Source organism: Syngnathoides biaculeatus, chromosome 14, assembly GCF_019802595.1.
Source record: "Syngnathoides biaculeatus isolate LvHL_M chromosome 14, ASM1980259v1, whole genome shotgun sequence".
Classification (NCBI taxonomy): domain Eukaryota; kingdom Metazoa; phylum Chordata; class Actinopteri; order Syngnathiformes; family Syngnathidae; genus Syngnathoides; species Syngnathoides biaculeatus.
In genome coordinates this window covers 6,514,484-6,531,716 of record NC_084653.1, presented here as the reverse complement: position 1 = coordinate 6,531,716, position 17,233 = coordinate 6,514,484, and the positions used below count along the sequence as shown (strand labels likewise).

At 43.2% G+C, this 17,233-nt stretch overlaps 2 protein-coding genes across 24 annotated transcripts in view; one reads left to right on the top strand and one right to left on the bottom strand.

Annotated features, from left to right (window-relative positions):
- The window catches only part of pikfyve (phosphoinositide kinase, FYVE finger containing), a 66,531-nt gene extending 64,592 nt beyond the window's left edge, over positions 1 to 1,939 (bottom strand). For both annotated transcript variants that reach the window (XM_061840873.1, XM_061840872.1), the window contains exon 1: positions 1,751 to 1,939. The gene's annotated coding sequence lies outside the window, so the exon portion shown is untranslated. The remainder of the gene's footprint in view (positions 1 to 1,750) is intronic.
- A 582-nt stretch (positions 1,940 to 2,521) lies between these two features.
- LOC133511716 (gamma-crystallin M2-like) overlaps positions 2,522 to 17,233 on the top strand; it is a 47,773-nt gene continuing 33,061 nt past the window's right edge. For 4 of the 22 annotated variants that reach the window (XM_061840561.1, XM_061840574.1, XM_061840578.1 and 1 more), the window contains exons 1-2: positions 2,823 to 3,025; positions 11,515 to 11,589. In XM_061840561.1, the coding sequence (XP_061696545.1) occupies positions 11,521 to 11,589 (69 nt within the window). In that variant the 5' untranslated portion in view covers positions 2,823 to 3,025; positions 11,515 to 11,520. The other 18 variants (XM_061840564.1, XM_061840575.1, XM_061840577.1 and 15 more) reach the window with 13 other exon arrangements.

The following is a 17,233-nucleotide window of genomic DNA, read 5'->3' as shown; positions in this document are numbered from 1 at the left end:
ACAGAATGCTTCTCTATGAAATGTTAACAGAGTGAAAATATCGATGAAATACCACCAAAATGCTGCCGGAAATCGGAATGTTGTCATTATAAACACCAAATTTAATGGAAACAGATAGTAACGCCGTAAACAGATAGCAATTCCGTTTTCCGCTATCACAAATGTGACTAATTTCACAATGAGTGTTCCCGATAGATGCTGGCGGCCGGTCTTGATCACAGCCTCACCCCACGTCAAGCCGTAGCCTACACCCCCCCCCCATCTACACACACACACACAAATTTTCTCAACGGATTTACACGTTTCACAAAAATGACATTTTCATCTGAGAAAACTCGGAATTCCGCGAATCTGCGGAAAATTCTCATCCCTGTTCAATGTAGTAACTCAACAATGAGCAGCATGATGCCCAAGTGGTTAACACATAGGCTTCCTCTTTTTAAGGGTTAAAATTGCCTTCCTGTGTGAAGTTGGCTTGCCCTCCTTGGAGGAGTATGAGTTTTCTTAGGGTGCTTAGGCTTCACACACTTAACAGGCAACCCTTCCAACTCATACTTAGTCAGATGGGATAGTCCCCTGCACACACACAGCCCTAGTGAGGATAAGCGGCTCAGAAAATGGATGGATGGCTCTTGTAATAAAGGAGTTAATTAAATGCAAATAATTTGGAAAACAACAAAATGTATTGATTCAATCACTTTGGGTTTTTTTTCTAAGTCTGGTAATTTTCCAAGAAGTAAATTCAATTGTCTATTTGAGTAAATTCCTCAGAGGTTTAAGTTATGATATACACGAACAGCATACGCATTACATACACAGCAAACATGAAATTAGAGATGTACAAACATTTGCTTCACACTGAAGTACAGTAGAGAAAAATGCTGTTCTGTAGTATGCATCTTACAAAATGTACATAAAACAAAGTGGCCTTATGATCTACTGTTATATCGCAAATTTTGACGTTCTTGGCAAATGCTAGAACTGAACATTACGTTTACCATAACGCCCTGAAAATGACGTCACCTATCGTGAAAGTGTCTGTCCCCCCCCCCAAAAAAAAAAATGCAACAATTGGTCAAGAACGTAACTGGAAAATCATCCACACGGAGATACTACATAAATTATGAGGGCTGATCGATTTGTTAGCCTCATCAAGAGTACTACCAACCAACTTTCTTCCCCATACACGTAACAAGTGGGTCACAAACTCAAACAAAAACAACAAATAAATATTTCACTTACTCTTTTAAGAACTGTCCGAAAATTGGACGTGACGGCATTTGCGAGCATCAAATGTCGATAAAAAAAATTGCAGAAGTGAAGGCATCACGTCACCAGACTTGTCATGTGACCAAAACTAGCCGTAGCGTGACTAACATTCCGGAGTGCTGTGTGTGCGTGCGTACGTTTGAAACCACTCAATGTGAACCTTATTAACATACAGCACAAATAAACCCTTTCGAATTGTCAGCTACATGACACTCACAGTCCTTGTCCTCCGTTCGCATAACGGGAAATAAATTCCCTTCCACGTCAAGCACTTCGGAGTTCAAATAAGCGCTATTATTTATAACAATTGAAATTGCGCCTTCAGCTTCTCCGTGAATGCAAATGTCACGTTAGTCAGCAAGTCACTTGTACAATAAATGTGTTAGTGTTAGCTAGTGTTAGCCTCTAGGCTAACTCAAAGCTTGCCGGCAACAAAATTCTATAATTGTTTTGCCCTTTTCTGACTAAGCATTCAACTTACCCATTTACTTATGCATTAGACATCGTTGTTTGAAGACTCTAAATCAAACTGGCAGCTTCAATTTTCGTTTAATTTGCGCATTTTCAGCGACGCTCACAACAGAAATGCGTCTTTCAAACACAGCACAGTACGCCCCACTTAACTGCGAGTTAAGTCAATGATCAGACATTAGAAGCCGAGCGAGCACAGTCGATGGGTCGATTAGATTCCGGTTCTTTTGCATTGATTTCATACAAACTACTATTGGTTGAACGATACTATTTATAAGCTTTATTATCCCGCGAATTATATGGTGTCACAAAAATTACACACACTTTAAATAATGATATTTGTAAATACTTTTACTTGTTAAAAAATATTCAAATGATAATGCAGGGGATAGGTTAGATGGAAAAAGATCACACGCTGTGGCGACCCCTCACGGGACAAGCCGAAAGGAAAAGAAGAAGCTAATAATAATAATAAATATCAAGTTTACGATTATTTAAAATGTGTATAATTTTTTTTGGAACACCCTGTATATGGCGGCACGGTGAAGCAGCTGTAATATGCTGGCCTCACAATTTTGAGGTCCAGGGTTCAATCCCACCCCCACCTGTGTGGACTTTGCATGGTCTCCCCGTCCTTGCATAGGTTTTCTCCGGGCACTCCGGTTTCCTCTCACATCCCAAAAACATGTAACATTATTTGGACACTGTAAATTACCCCTAGGTGTGATTGTAAATCCGACTGTTGTCTGTCTCTGTGTGCCCTGTGATTGGCTGGCAACCAGTTCAGGGTGGACCCCGCTACCTGGCCGGTGAAAAGTGGGTTTGGATCCAACAGTCCCGTGGTCCATGTGAGAATAAGCGGCTCAGAAAATGGAAGAATGGGTGATTCTTGTGCACGAAGTCGTAGTTTGTGCATACAAATTCGTTGATTCTGCGTACAAATTAGTTGTTTGTACGCAGAATTTTGTAGGTTGTTCGCAGAAACGAGTTGGGGCTCCGTATGATTGAGAGCTGTATCCAAGACAAAGATGTAAAGATGGGGTGAGGAATCCTCCGTTAAGCATAGTATCTGAGGTGAGCAGTAAAAAGCCATGTAGGGTTTTATACTGCCGGAAATTTGAACGAAGGAGAAAGAACTCCTCCAATTGGGTCCTCGTGGACGCGACCCGGAAGCGCGGTGATTTTGTGTTCAAAAATTAGAGGCTGCATTTTCTTGCTGCGTTCGTGTTTCGCTTGGTATTTAACAGTCATCTTGATAAAGGCGCCTGGCCCGCAACCAATTTGCGTAAGTCAAACACTGCTAGCATAGCTGAAAAAAAAAAACAAATCAACAACAAAAACGTATTGATTTCAAAAGCTAAAAGTGATGTAACGACACCTAATGTGGAACGACCTCATACGATCACAATGCATTTTACCGTTGTGTTCATTATTGTTAAACAATTTGTTTTACCCAGTCAGAAAAAAACAACAACTACTTGTTGAGTTATACGTCTTCACGGAATTCAGTTTTGTTGAATATTGGAAGTTTTGGACGGTACAGTACATGTTTTTATTCGCCTGGTCGAAGTATGGATAGGTTTCAAATTAGGTCATCTTGTGTGTCATAGAGGTCAGAGAACACAGGTGATAGGTGAAGCATGAAGTTTTTTTCTATCGTTAATTTATCCGATTGGTCTAAGACAAAAGTGTCAAACTGGCCAGCGAGGCAATTTCAAATTAATATTAGAGCTGGCCCGCTGTTATTACAAGTATTACACACTTGTTTGGTTCCATATTAAAGGGTTCCTTTGTTCAACCTTGGCCCGCGGCTTTGTTCAATTGAAAAATTTGGCTCACTGTGAATTCGAGTTTGACACCCCTAGTCTAAGGGACTGTGGTAACGTAATTGAAAACCTATCCATTGATCTGATCTTATGTATACACTGGAAAGCAAGTTTTAAGAAACCTTTCTGAAATATTTTATAGTCGTACTACAGAATTCAGTCGTATTCAACAGTATTCAGATGACGCATGGTATACTGTTTATCATAGAGTACTTTGGAAAAAATCATGATTTTGGACATTAGCTTTGAAACCATTGACATTTTCAATGCAGTCACAAAATGTAACGTGTTGTTACCGGTCACACTTGACCATGGAACACTTTAATTGTGAAAGGATATATATATAGATATATAAACACGACTAACAAGAACAATACCACAATAGTGATTCCATCAGATGGGTTTTTTTGGCTTGTTTCTAGGGGAAGCAGCTGCTCACCACGACCACAGGAGGTGAAGAAATTATCACGTTACGCTTGAAACCTACATTCATCTGTGAAATGACAAGATTCCCTTGTTTGTTTTTGAGTGGTCTTTTCCAGTATAAATCTGCATTTTCCTTGCATAATTTTCCATGGCATGACATGTTGCCCATATATTTATGACATACAGTATGTAGATGACTTGCTTGACATATACTGCACTGATACCAGAAATTGCAGCGTTTCCCTAAAAGAGATAGTGTTCACCCATTTTGTCATTGGGTTAGAAATGTGTGACAGATGTTCACACTCATCCTGAAGTTCTCTGTTTGCTGCCAGTCAGTCTTGATGATGGCCTGGTCTTGTACCCAGGTTGTGAAAGCGAGTAGCCTGTGACAGCAGAAGGAACTTTGTGAGAGACATTGTGACCTGAAAAGTTGACTGACCAGACTCCATATCCCATGAACTGTTGATGGATTTTTTTGTAGACCAACCAAAATCAAGACTCATGTACGTGTTCGTATTTCTTTGAGTAAACAACTTCCAATTGTTTTCGTTTCCTCTCTAAATTTGTTTACCACAGCAGTTACAATATCAGACGTGATTTTTCCGCTTATAGGCGGAATTTCGTCTTTTTAAATTGCAAAGGTGGTACATTAAGATGTCAACCCAAGGCCAACAACAACCCCAGTTGCAGACAGGGTAATCATTAACGAGGTGAAAGTTCAGAAGCAATTACTTGTAAAAATGTCTTATTTGCTGATAACGACACATGACGTTAATAATTGTCAAATTCATGCGTTTCAATCATTTACCAAAACAAAAAATTAAAACGTTTTTGAATGGATATGATGTACATGCTATAAAAGCACACTTGCATGCCATGATTCAAATCTGAATTTGTCGTTTACTTAGTTGAATTTGTATTTGAATTTATAATTTCTTGGAGTATAGGTATACAGCTAAATAATGAACGATCTTATTGTGTACATTTTGAAAACAGAATAGCATTTATTTATAAATGTTCTAGATATATTTCATTCATCATACAATTTATAAAACTTGCACGTTAAAATTTGTGATCATCCTTTGATCATGCTTGCAGCCCCCAGACTACCGGGTATTTTTCAGTCTTTTTTTCATTCAGTCAGATCACATCTGAATATGAAGCACGATTTGATGTCATCTGGCCATGGTACATCATATTTTTTAGGCTCTAGGGTCATCCTGATAGAAGACCAGGATATGTTCTCATTATTTGACTTGAACATGACCGCAAACTCAACATGCCTGTCCTCTTGCTCATAGGATTATTTCTTGGTATGGATTGTATTCCATATTTTTGACATGCCAGAGAGATGGGCAAGAGACTACTTAGGGTGTCTTCTGGTAGGAAAGTGAAGAAGGAGACTTGGTTGTGGAACCCCAAATTTCACAGAGAGGTGACCCCCCCCCCCCGTTTTAGGCGGAATTCCGTCCTTTTAAATTGCATGTATTACAATTGCAATATTCCGACCACAACCCGTGCCAGAATCCACACTCATTTACTTTTGCAAGCGAGGTATAAAATCTGATCTGTTGATTGAAATGAATGAGAACACGAGGCAGTTTATGGGGCCATTTGCAGTCACTGTGATTTGACGGGAACGCCCGCACGCCATCACACTCTCAAATCTGCATAGTCGAGCATAAAAAAATCTCGCTCGTAAAATTTGTTCAGAGTAGAAATACATAGATATTGAAAGACGTCGCCTATTTTTTGTAGTCTTGACAAATGCAATTAGGCACTTGTTGCATATTCTTTGCACACATAAACGATTCAGTGCAGTGAACCAGTCTGACATCTTTTTTTTTTTTTTTTTACACGTAAGCACACGGTCTGCTGCTCAGCCTACTTCTACTTCCTAGTTTACCTGACACCACCCCCTCTCCAGCTATTAGAAGGGTACACTAATAATTACAAACACCATCCACCACCAGTGCTTTAGTTAGCAACACAGTCTGGGCAATGTAGAGCAAAGAGAGTTAGACATGCTGTTTATGTTCACTCTTGATAATTATGGTAAAAGTTAAAAAAAATGAATGTTGGGGTATGTAAATAATGGAAGAAAAAGTGGTGAAACTGGATGAGATTTTCTCTTTTTTTTTTTTTTTTTTTTTATAAAAGGTCTGGTCTGAAGCCAAAATAGAAAGTACAGGATGATATTGTGTATAATGTTAAAATTCCACCCTGGCACAGCCTGATCGAGGATGAAAGCACAGACAATACAGTGCACAAAAAGCTAATTCTGTATTTTAAATATAGGAGGAAACATAACATTAACCTTAAAACTGTTTGGGAGCATCATTCAGCTTTCAACATGCATTGCTAATGATATTCTGAAAGCAATTATTCAGTTTTACACCAAGAAAAAAAGACAGGGATATCATTATGGGTTAAAAACAAACAAACAAATGAACCAAAATTGGAAGTGACCTTTCAAATTTATAGTTCATAGTTGCCTTGGTTTGGTTAGCAATGTATTTTTTTTTGTTTGTTGACATTTTCATTCTAAGTTTACAAAAACAAAAATGTTCTGATGGGAATGTAAATGTGTTTGGCTATTATTTTATGCGTGATTGACAGGTTGGAAAGGTCCATTAAAATGTTTTTGAATGGATACAATATATACTCTATGAAAGCACCCTTGCCTGCCATGATGCAAATCTGAATTCAATTTAGTTTCACTTCTAGTAGTTTACTTGGTTGAATTTGAATTTGTAATTTTTTTGGGGTAAAGGTATGCACCTAAATAATGAACGATCATATTGTGTACATTTTGAAAACAGAATAGCATTTACTTATAAATGTACTAGATATATTTCATTCATAATACAATTTTTAAAACTTGCAAGTTAAAATTGGTGATCATCCTTTAATCATCCTTGGATCATGCTTGCAGCCCCGAGACCCCGGCTATTTTTCAGTCTTTTTTTTATTTTTCAGTGAACTCACATGCCTCATTGCAGGAAGTCATACAAGGAAAGAGATGAGCGAAGAAGCAGGACACTGAGAGGACTGAGGAGAGGTAAAATGAATACATTGACATGTGACTTCGGGCAAAGGTAGAGGTGGCGAAGGCTAAACAAAAAGCATATGCCGACATGTACACCAGGTTGGACACAAAAGAGGGATCTCTACAGGTTGGCCAGACAGAGGGATAGAGATGGGAAGGATGTGCACCAGGTAAGGGTGATTACGGATAGAGATGGAAATGTGTGGACTGGTGCCAGTAGTGTGCTAAACAGATGGAAAGAATACTTTGAGAAGTTGATGAATGAAGAAAATTAAAAGCAGAAGAGCCAAGTGTGAAGGACCAGGAAGTGGCAATGATTAGTAAGGGGGAGTTAGTAAGGCACTAAAGAGTATGAAAAATGGAAACGCAGTTGGTTCTAATACCAACCAGTCGAGGTATGGAAACAATTTGGAGAGATAGCTGTGGAGTTTTTGACCATCTTATTCAACAGAATTCTAGCAGGCGAGAAGATGCCAGAAGAATGGAGAAAAAGTTTGCTCGTTCCCATTTTTAAGAACAAAGGTGATTTGCAGAACTGTGGGAACTATAGAGGAATAAAGTTGATGAGGCACACAAGGAAGTTATGGGAAAGGGTAGTGGAGGCTAGACTCGGGACAGTCGTAAGTATCTGCGAGCAACAGTATGGTTTCATGCCTTGAAAGAGTACCACAGATGCATTATTAGCCTCGAGGATGCTAGTGGAAAAGTGCAGAGAAGGTCAGAAGGAGCTACATTGTGTCTTTGTGGATCTAGAGAAAGACAGATTACCAAGAGAGGAAATCTGGTACTGCATGCGTAAGTCTCGTGTGGCAGAGAAATATGTTAGAATAGTACAGGAAATGTATGAGGGCAGCAGAACAGTGTTGAGGTGTGCCATAGGTGTGATAGAAGAATTTAAGGTGGAGGTGGGACTGCATCAGCTCTGAGCCCCTTGCTGTTTGCTGTGGTCATGGATAGGGTGACAGATGGTTAGACTGGAATCCCCTTGGACCTTGATGTTCGGAGATGATATTGTGACATGCAGTGAAAGCAGGGAGCAGGTGGAGGAACAATTAGAAAGATGGATTCATGCACTGGAAAGGAGAGGAATGAAGATTAGCCAAAGTAAAACAGAATATATGTGCTTGATTGTGAAGAGTGGAGGGGGAAGAGTGAGGCTCCAGGGAGAAGAGACAGCAAGGGTGGTCGACTTCAAATACTTTGGGTCAACAATCCAGAGCAATGATGAGTGTGGTAAGGAAGCAATGAAACGGGTCCAAGCAGGCTGGAACAGGTGGCAGAAGGTGTCTGGTGTGTTACGTGACAGAAGAGTCACTGCTAGGATGAAGGGCAAAGTTTATAAAACAGTGGTGAGGCCGGCCATGATTTATGGATTAGAGAATATAGCACTTAATCAACAGGAAGCAGAAGTGGAGGTAGGAAAAATGAAGATGCTGAGGTTCTCGGTCGGAGTGACCAGGTTGGATAGGATTAGAAATGAGCTCATTAGAGGGACAGCCAAAGTTAGATGTTTTGGAGACAAGATTTGAGAGAGCAGACTTCGATGGTTTGTAAATGTCCACAGGTAAGAGAGTATATTGGTAGAAGGGTGCTGAGGATGGAGCTGCCAGGCAAAAGAGCGAGAGGAAGACCAAAGAGACGTTTGATGGATGTTGTGAGGTAAGACGTGAGGACACTTGGTGTTAGAGAGGAAGATGCAGGAGATGGGCTTAGATGAAAAAAGATGAAATGCTATGGCGACCCCTAACGGGACAAGCAGAAAGGAAAAGAAGAAGAATAAGGTTCAAGTCTCAGTCCGTTCAGTTTGAGTTTAGCTTGTGGACGGCCACAATCAAAAATAATCATCGATGGAACCCTGATATGTCAATTGGCCATGGAAAACAATAAAAACATCTCAAATTACTTACTTCACCCTTGGAATTTGAGAAGCTTGTATGGGCTTTTAGTGATACGATCAAATATTCCAAAAAGAGGGCCCGTCATTGCTGTCAAGACTACCGATTTTGGACAACTGGTTTTGGTTGATGTGGTATTCTCAATATTCAGTCTTGTATTTCCGTTTTTATTTTCTATGATGTAATTTTTCTTGTTCATCTCTACTTTTTGATTTCTGGCAGAATGGGCATGTTTATTGCATTGTTGCCACCTAAGGGTTTAGTGACAAACACCTACATTGGTGCTCAAGAATAATAAATAATAAAACCAACGCCAAACATCCATCCATCCATTTTCGAAGCCGCTTATACTCATGAGTGTCCCAGGAGTGCTGGAGCCATTCCCAGCTATGGTCAGGCAGGAGGAAGGCTACACCCTGAACTGGTTGCCAGCCAATCGCAGGGCACATGGTGACATGGAACAGTCGCACACCCAATCACACATAGGGGCAATTTAGAGTCTCCAATTAATGCATGTTTTTGGGATTTGGGAGGAAACCGGATTGCCCAGGGAAATCCCAAGCAGGCACAGGTAGATCATGCAAACTCTACACAGGCGGGGCTAGGATTTGAACCCTGGTCCTCATAACTGTGAGGCCAACACTCTGTAGCTGTTCCACCGTGCTGCCCCAATGCCAATCATCCATCCATCCATCCATTATCTACCGCTTTTCCGGGTCGGGTGGCGAGGGAAGTAGCTTCAGCAGGGATACCCAGACTTTCCTTTCTCCAGCCACTTCTTCCAGCTCTTCCGGAGGGATCCCAAGGCGTTCCCATGCCAGCCGAGAGACCGAGTCTCTCCAGCATGTCCTGGGTCGTCCTCGGGGTCTCTTTCCGGTGGGACATGCCCGGAACACCTCACTCGAGAGGCGTCCAGGAGGCATCCGAATCAGATGCCCCAGCCACCTCATCTGGCTCCTCTCAATGCAGAGAAGTTCCGGCCCGACACGGAGCCCCTCCCGGATGAGCGAGCTTCTCACCCGTTCTCTAAGGGAGAGCCCAGACACCCTGCGGAAGGAACTCATTTCGGCCGCTTGTATCCGGGATCTTGTTCTTTCGGTCACGACCCACAGCTAATGCCCATAGGTAAAGGTCGGAACGTAGATTTACTGGTAAATTGAGAGCTTCGCCTTTCGCAAATGCCAAACAACCAATGGCAATATTTTTAAGCCTGACTGTATTGTTATATACTGTATATTTTTCTCACAAAAATCCTCTTATTATTCTGGCATTTAGCAAATAGAAATCATTTTGGTAATGTTCATTGACCTGGTACAGGAAAAGTGAAATCTCATTTTATGTCAGTGAAGAAAAAAAGCATACAATCACCAGGGGTGACAATATTTTTTAGCATAGGTGTATAAAAGAGCCCAAACTCTAGTGAGGTCATAAGTCGTGTACTTGAATATACAGTACAACCCCATGTCCCAATATTATTTATTAAAAAGGCTATCAAACACCATTGCTCCGCTTGTCCATATTTTTTTTTGTCAAGAGTAATATCACACCCCTCCAGCTTTCTCACCATTTTCTCATGTAAAATTTTACTGGTGTGAGGGACTGTGACCTCGAAAAAATATTTGCAGCAAAGACCTTGGGTCAAAAGATTCCAACATGTCCATAAATAACCACTTTTGCATCTTATAAATGGGTACCATGTCTTTGGCAATGATCAGTGTGATTGACTCTGTGATTGCCTTAGTTGGGGTTCCTTTCATTCTATAAAGAACACAATGTGAATCTTTGAAATCAATGTGAAAATGGTTCCACTCATGTTGTCTGTTTCTTAGGAATTGATGTCACTTGGCGTTTTCTGAACAACAGTTGCTAGAGGACTCTGATAAGTCGCTAAACACAGTGACGCACTCGTTATGTTGGCAACACTGACTCTGCTTTTTGAACTAATTCTTCTCTGTTCCTAGTCATGTTCTTGACAGCGGTACATGTTAATGTGGACCCACACTGAATTCAAGCCGCTCAAAAAAAAAAAAAAAAATATATATATATATATATATATATATATATATATATATATATATAAAAAATCACCCTGACAAATACTCAAATTTTACATTTCTTTTGATACATTTCCATTTTTCAACCTGCTTATCTTCACAAGGGTCCGGGAGTGCCTATCTCCGCTAACATCGGGCGGCCTACACGCTGAGCTGGTCGCCAGTCAGTCACAGGGCACATATCAACATCATCACTGAGTGGGAATCGATCCCACGCTGCATGCACTAAAGTCAGGATTGTGTACCACTACATAATCAGTGACTGACTTAAATTTATCAATTACATGAATTTATATCCAATACGGGACAGAGTTCCATTTCTGGTTTTATAGTTTATTATTCCACTTATCTTTCTGCCAACACTGGTACGCTTCTTTGGTGGCTTCACAAAAGACATCTTATCTGAAGTCATCTGTGACATCATGAAAGATGACGGATGACGGAGGAGCCACCTTTTCATTCAATTTGAGAAGTTCAAACTGGTCAACAAGTTCAGAATTTAATTTGTTTTTCTCTCACAGCTCCTCATGTTGAAAAGCTTCCATAGCAGCACACTCCAGCACTTGAAGGTGGTAGCAGAATTATTCTCTGACAACGTAAGTATGACTCTATTAATGATTTATAATGTTTTGTGTTTTTTGAGAAAACCCTACTTTAAGAGGAAATGAGAATAATTAGGGTATTAATTGATTATCTTAACAGTGACCCTCAGGATGAAACAATGGAACCATCTATACTATGAAGAAAAAAAAAAAGCTGAATGTTTAATTCCAAGTTATCGAGAGCGGCAAGACAGGTTTTGCGAATTGACATTTAATATTTGTACTTTCAGTAGTATCCCTAGGAGCTGAAAGAGAAGTTGTAATATTTGCGATATTTTGGATTCAAGCTTTTAAACAAATATGAAACTGCCTTTTTCTGACTAGTAGGTGGGTCATATTTCTATTGTTCAGCAAAAAATAGTTCAATGCGAATAATTTACAAATCTTAAAGGAGAGAAAGTTTTGCGTGTCTGTCTTACGGTTATATCGCACTTGAAACATCCTATTATTTTGCGGGTCATGAGCTGGTGGACTTGTGCCATGCAAGTCATCCAGCCCTCATACTACCACATATAAAATTTATCGTGAGAACCACGGGGTGGAGCTAAGGGTTTGAGTAGCAGGGGTGAGAATTTGATCATTGTTGTTAAACATGTAGATTCGTTGAGAAAATTTGTGGGGGGTGGGGTACGGCTTGACGCAGGGTGAGGCTGTGATCAAGACCGGCCGCCAACATCTATCGGCAACGCTCGTCGTGAAATTAATCACTGCTGTGATTGCGGAAAACTGCATTGCTACCTATTTACAGCATTGCTACCTGTGTTACAGCATTGCTGTTTGTATTAAATTTGTTGTTTATAATATCATTCCGAATTCCGGCAGCATTTTGGCGGTATTTTCACTCTGATGTTAACATTTTTTAGAGAAGTATTCTGTTTACTGCGTCATAGATATAAATTATAGACATACGTACGCATATGTTATCGAGGGGCCTGCACGTTTTCCAGTATGACAAAAGTCTTGGAGCGGAAAGATGAAGATCATACCAGGGAAATTGATAAAAACGACGGGGTAAAAAACTGTTTCAGATGGGCATGGATTAAACAAAAGTGTAACCATGCAGATGGGAACAAAAACGGTATCAACATGTCTAACCGAACACATACAAAAAGTGGACATTACGGGCAAAGTACTGTGCACTTATTCAGGAGCGTATCCAAACCAGGAAACACAAAGGTAAGTTGGACGTAGATTTCTCAAATATTATATAATTGACAACTGTGAATACAATTAGGCCCATCTATAGCACAGGCCCTGTATAGATCACACATTTTATCGTCACTTTTGTATTTCATGATCTCTCTCTCATATATATATATATATATATTGTGGTGGTCTACATAATTCACCCACAAGACCTCGGGCTAGGTTACAAGGTTCCGCACGGATGTTCTTGTGTCGTGTTCAAAAGTTCCCGCCGTAATGGGTTCACACTGTCGATGTCTTCAATGAAACGAGGTTTGCTCCTGTGTTCAACACTCCACCTCGACTCCGTTTCTTCGGCGCTACACTGGTGACCCCGACATCAGTCCCGGCGTTTCCGAGACTGAACCGAATATGGCAACCGCTATCCTCAAATTGCCAGAGTTTTGAGAGACATCCGCGACAGCGTGGTTCGCGCAGATGGAGGCTCAATTTGCCCTCCACGGGATCTCGAATGATACCGTGCGTTATTACCATGTTGTCTCAGCCCTCAGGAGCTCAACGGCGGCCGAAGCAGTGAGTTTCATCACATCTCCCCCTGCCCAAGGTAAATATGCTGGGCTCAAGGCTCACCTCCTCAAGGTTTTCGAGCTTTCACGGTTGGGGGACAGTAAACCTTCCGAACACATGGAAATGATGCTAAACGTGCTGGGCGCGGAGGAGCCCAACTTCCTTTTCATGGAACTGTTTCTCAGACACATGCCGCCACATGTTCAGACAGCGCTCGTAACACTTGGATCACTGAGGTGCCGCGCCCCTTGCAACTACGATGCAGCGGGGAAACGCCAAAGCTCACTGCCGCTACGGAGCACGGGTGGGAAGAACGGGCTGCTCTTCGTCATGGGCACAAATTCCTTTGCAACACCGACGCCCAGAGTAGCGTCCTCACCTCCACTGCGGGTGACGCCGCTGACGGGACTCAGGGGCCACCCCTACTGTCCGCTATTGGCTCCCCTATCCACACGTATGGCATAAAGACTGTGGACTTGTGTTTCGGGGTCGGCGCTTTACATGGGACTTTGTCACTGCCGATGTCTCGTTCTCTCTCCTCGATGCTGATTTTTTATTTTTTTATTTTTATTTTTTTTCTGCCCACGGGCTGCTTGTAGACGTGAAGAAGGGCCGTCTGGTGGACGCACTGACTTTCTCCTCAGTTGTCTGTGTCCGCAACGAGGTAACTTATGGCGGTCTCTCCAGTTCACTCCCGGATGGCACAAAGTATCAGCTCCTCCTTGGTGAGTTCCTCGGCTTGACATGGCCCACTTTCTCCACTGCCACTAATAAATGTGGGGTCGAGCATCACATCGAGACCAAGGGCCCCCCGATTCACACTGGAGCCCGACGGCTCAACCCCGAGAAGCTAGCAGTCGCTAAGTCCGAGTTTGCTAACATGGAGCGCCTGGGCATCGTCCGCCGCTTGGATAGCCCGTGGGCCTTGCCGCTACACTTCGTCCCTAGACCAGAGGACGGGTGACTACTGCCGCCTTAACGACGCCACTACACCCAACCGTTACCCTGTCCCCAACATTCAGGACTTCTCAGCCCACCTGGCGGGCAAAGGCCTGTTCTCCAAGGTCGACCTGGTGCGTGGTCCCCGTGCACCCCTCAGAGCTTCCCAAAACGGCTGTCGTCACGCCGTTTGGCCTGTTCGAGTTTCTGAGGTATGCCGTTTGGACTCAAAAACGCGGCCCAGTCTTTCCAAGGTTTAATGGATTCGGTGCTCAGAAACTTGCCCTTTGTGTTCGTCTATCTGCACAACATCCTCGTCGCCAGCTCCTCGGAGGAAGAACATCTGAGGCACCTTCGGGATCTTTTCGCGAGACTCGAGCGCCATGGCCTGATCGTCAACACAGCAAAGTGTGTTTTTGGGGTGCCCTCCATCGAGTTCCTCGGGCACCTCATCGACAAAATCGGCGCCGCCCCCCTTCCATCAAAGGTGGAGGCCGTCTCCGCTTTTCCCCGACCTCGCTCGGCTCAGGGGCTCCGAAAGTTTCTGGGGATGGTGACTTTCTGTCACAGGTTCATCCGCCGGGCGGCCCACACCATGCGCCCGCTGTATGAGGCTCTAAAGGGCATGGCCCCCAACCAGGACATTGAATGGACAGCTGAGAGGGTGGAAGCCTTTGGGGCTACGAAGGCCGCGCTGTGTCGTGCCACTATGCTGGCCCACCCGTCCCAGGGGGCCCCCGTCGCTCTCACTACTGACGCATCGGGCTATGCCGTTGGGGCCGTATTCAAACATTGGGTCGACGGCGCCTGGCAACCGCTTGCCTTTTTCGGCCATCAGTTGGTCCCCAGGGAACGCAAATACAGCACATTCGATAGGGAGCTCCTCGGCCTCTGGCTGGCGATCCGCAACATCCGTTCCCTACTGGAAGGCTGTGAGTTCACGGCATATGTGGACCACAAACCCCTCACTGTCGCCATGTCCAAGGTGGCCGAGCTGTGGTCTGCCCGCCAGCAATGGCAACTGTCATCTCAGAGTACACTACAGACATTCGACAGCAGCAAATCCAATGTGGTCGCGGACTGCCACTCCAGGGCTGTCGTCAGCACTGTGCTTCTGGGTCTTGACTAATCCCGTATGAGCGTGGACCAGGCCTTGGACCACAGGGCACAGACCTGGGTCGACTCGTGCGTGGCCTGTTACCGTGCTAAGGTGCACCGCCACACAAAAGTCCCTGTGGAGTGCTTTGCTGTCCCGAGAGGAGGTTCGACCACGTCAACGTTGACTTGGTAGGTCATGCTCGGCCTCAGGTGTGCCCCCAAGGAAGAACTGATGCCCTCGTCGTTTGGGATTGGCCCACCCCCCACGGCGGGACCGGTGCCCTTTGCCCCGACTCCCTGCACCTGCCGGGGTGCCCTCAACCCCGTCAGGGCCCTGGCCTCTTGACTCAATGGACTGTAAAGATTTCTCTCAGAAAAAAAGGCGCCACTGGCCACTATTCTACTCTAGTCGGCACTATTCTCTCAGCTGGTGCACCATCACTTGTCTTTGCTATTAAGAGTTCGAGGGCTACTTCCCATCCAAAAAGGACCCAAAAACTCCCAAGGGATGGATCTGTGACCCATTTATCAACAAACAAGGTGAATCCAGCATGTCTGTGCAACAACAAGATCAACTTCTAGAGATCGCAAACGACAGTGGCTTTAAATGTATTTTTGAGACGACTCTGCCCATGTTTTGGGTTAAAGTAAGGCACTGAAAATTCTGCCATTTCTGACATCTTATCTGTGTGAAGTGGAGTTTTCTGGAGTGACAGCAAACAAAACAATGTGATAAACTGGACATAAGCAAGACATTTCGGGAGTCAATGTCTCCCATTCCCCGCAGATGGGACCATCTCGTTGCAGAGAAACAAGCTCAGGTGTTAGCGTTATGGTGAGTTAAAATTATCATGAACTTTAAATTTATTTTCGTGGTGTATCTGTATCTTATTTTGAAGGCATGTTTAAACGTTATAGCGACCAGTCATAGATCGTCCGGGGTGTGGTCGCACACAGAGTGAAATGAGGCAGAGGGGAGAGGAGTTCAAACTTTAATCTGTTGAAAAATTGAGTGTTTAATCATCTAAAAAAATTGAACTGTGTAGATATGTATCTTTCTCTATCCATCCATATTTTCTGAGCCGCTTATCCTCACAAGGGTCGGGGGACCGCGGGGCCTATCCCGGCTATCTTCAAGCAGGAGGTGGGATACACTGATCTGGTTACCTGCTGATCGCAGGGCACATAGATATAAACGACCGTGAACACTCAGAATCACAATTTAGGGCAATTTAGTGTCTCCAATTAATGCATGTCATTGGGATGCGTGAGGAAACCAGAGTGCCTGGAGAAACTCCAAGCAGGCACGGGGAAAATCTCCAAACTCCACACAGGCGGGGCTGGGTTTTGAACCCCGGACCTCAGACCTCTGAGGCTAACGTTCTAACGAGTCGCTTTACCGTCCGCCCCCTCTAAAATTGTCCATATGTTGAAAAAGAAAAAAGTTCATTGCAGGAGTACAAACCCATTTCCAATGACCTTAGGATGTTGTGTTAAACGTGCCTAAAAACAGAATACAATGATTTGCAAATCAGGTTCAACCTCCATGTAATTGAAGACAAGTTATTTAATGTTTAAACCGATAAACTGTTACCATATTTTCCGGACTGTAGGTTGCTCCGGAGTACAAATCGCACCAGCAATATAAAGCATTAAAAATATTTAGAAGTCACACTGGAGAATAAGTCTTATTTTGGGGGGAAATTTATTTGATAAAATCAACACCAAGAACAACAATGAAATCTTCATCCTCTGTGTCACTTTTCATCAACTCCGCTAACTCCAGAGGTAGAAGATGCGGCACTTCCTCTTCTACGTCACTTACGTCAGACTCATCGTCAGTTACAGTTACAACTAACCTATTCCAGCCTTTCTGAATCCCGACAGG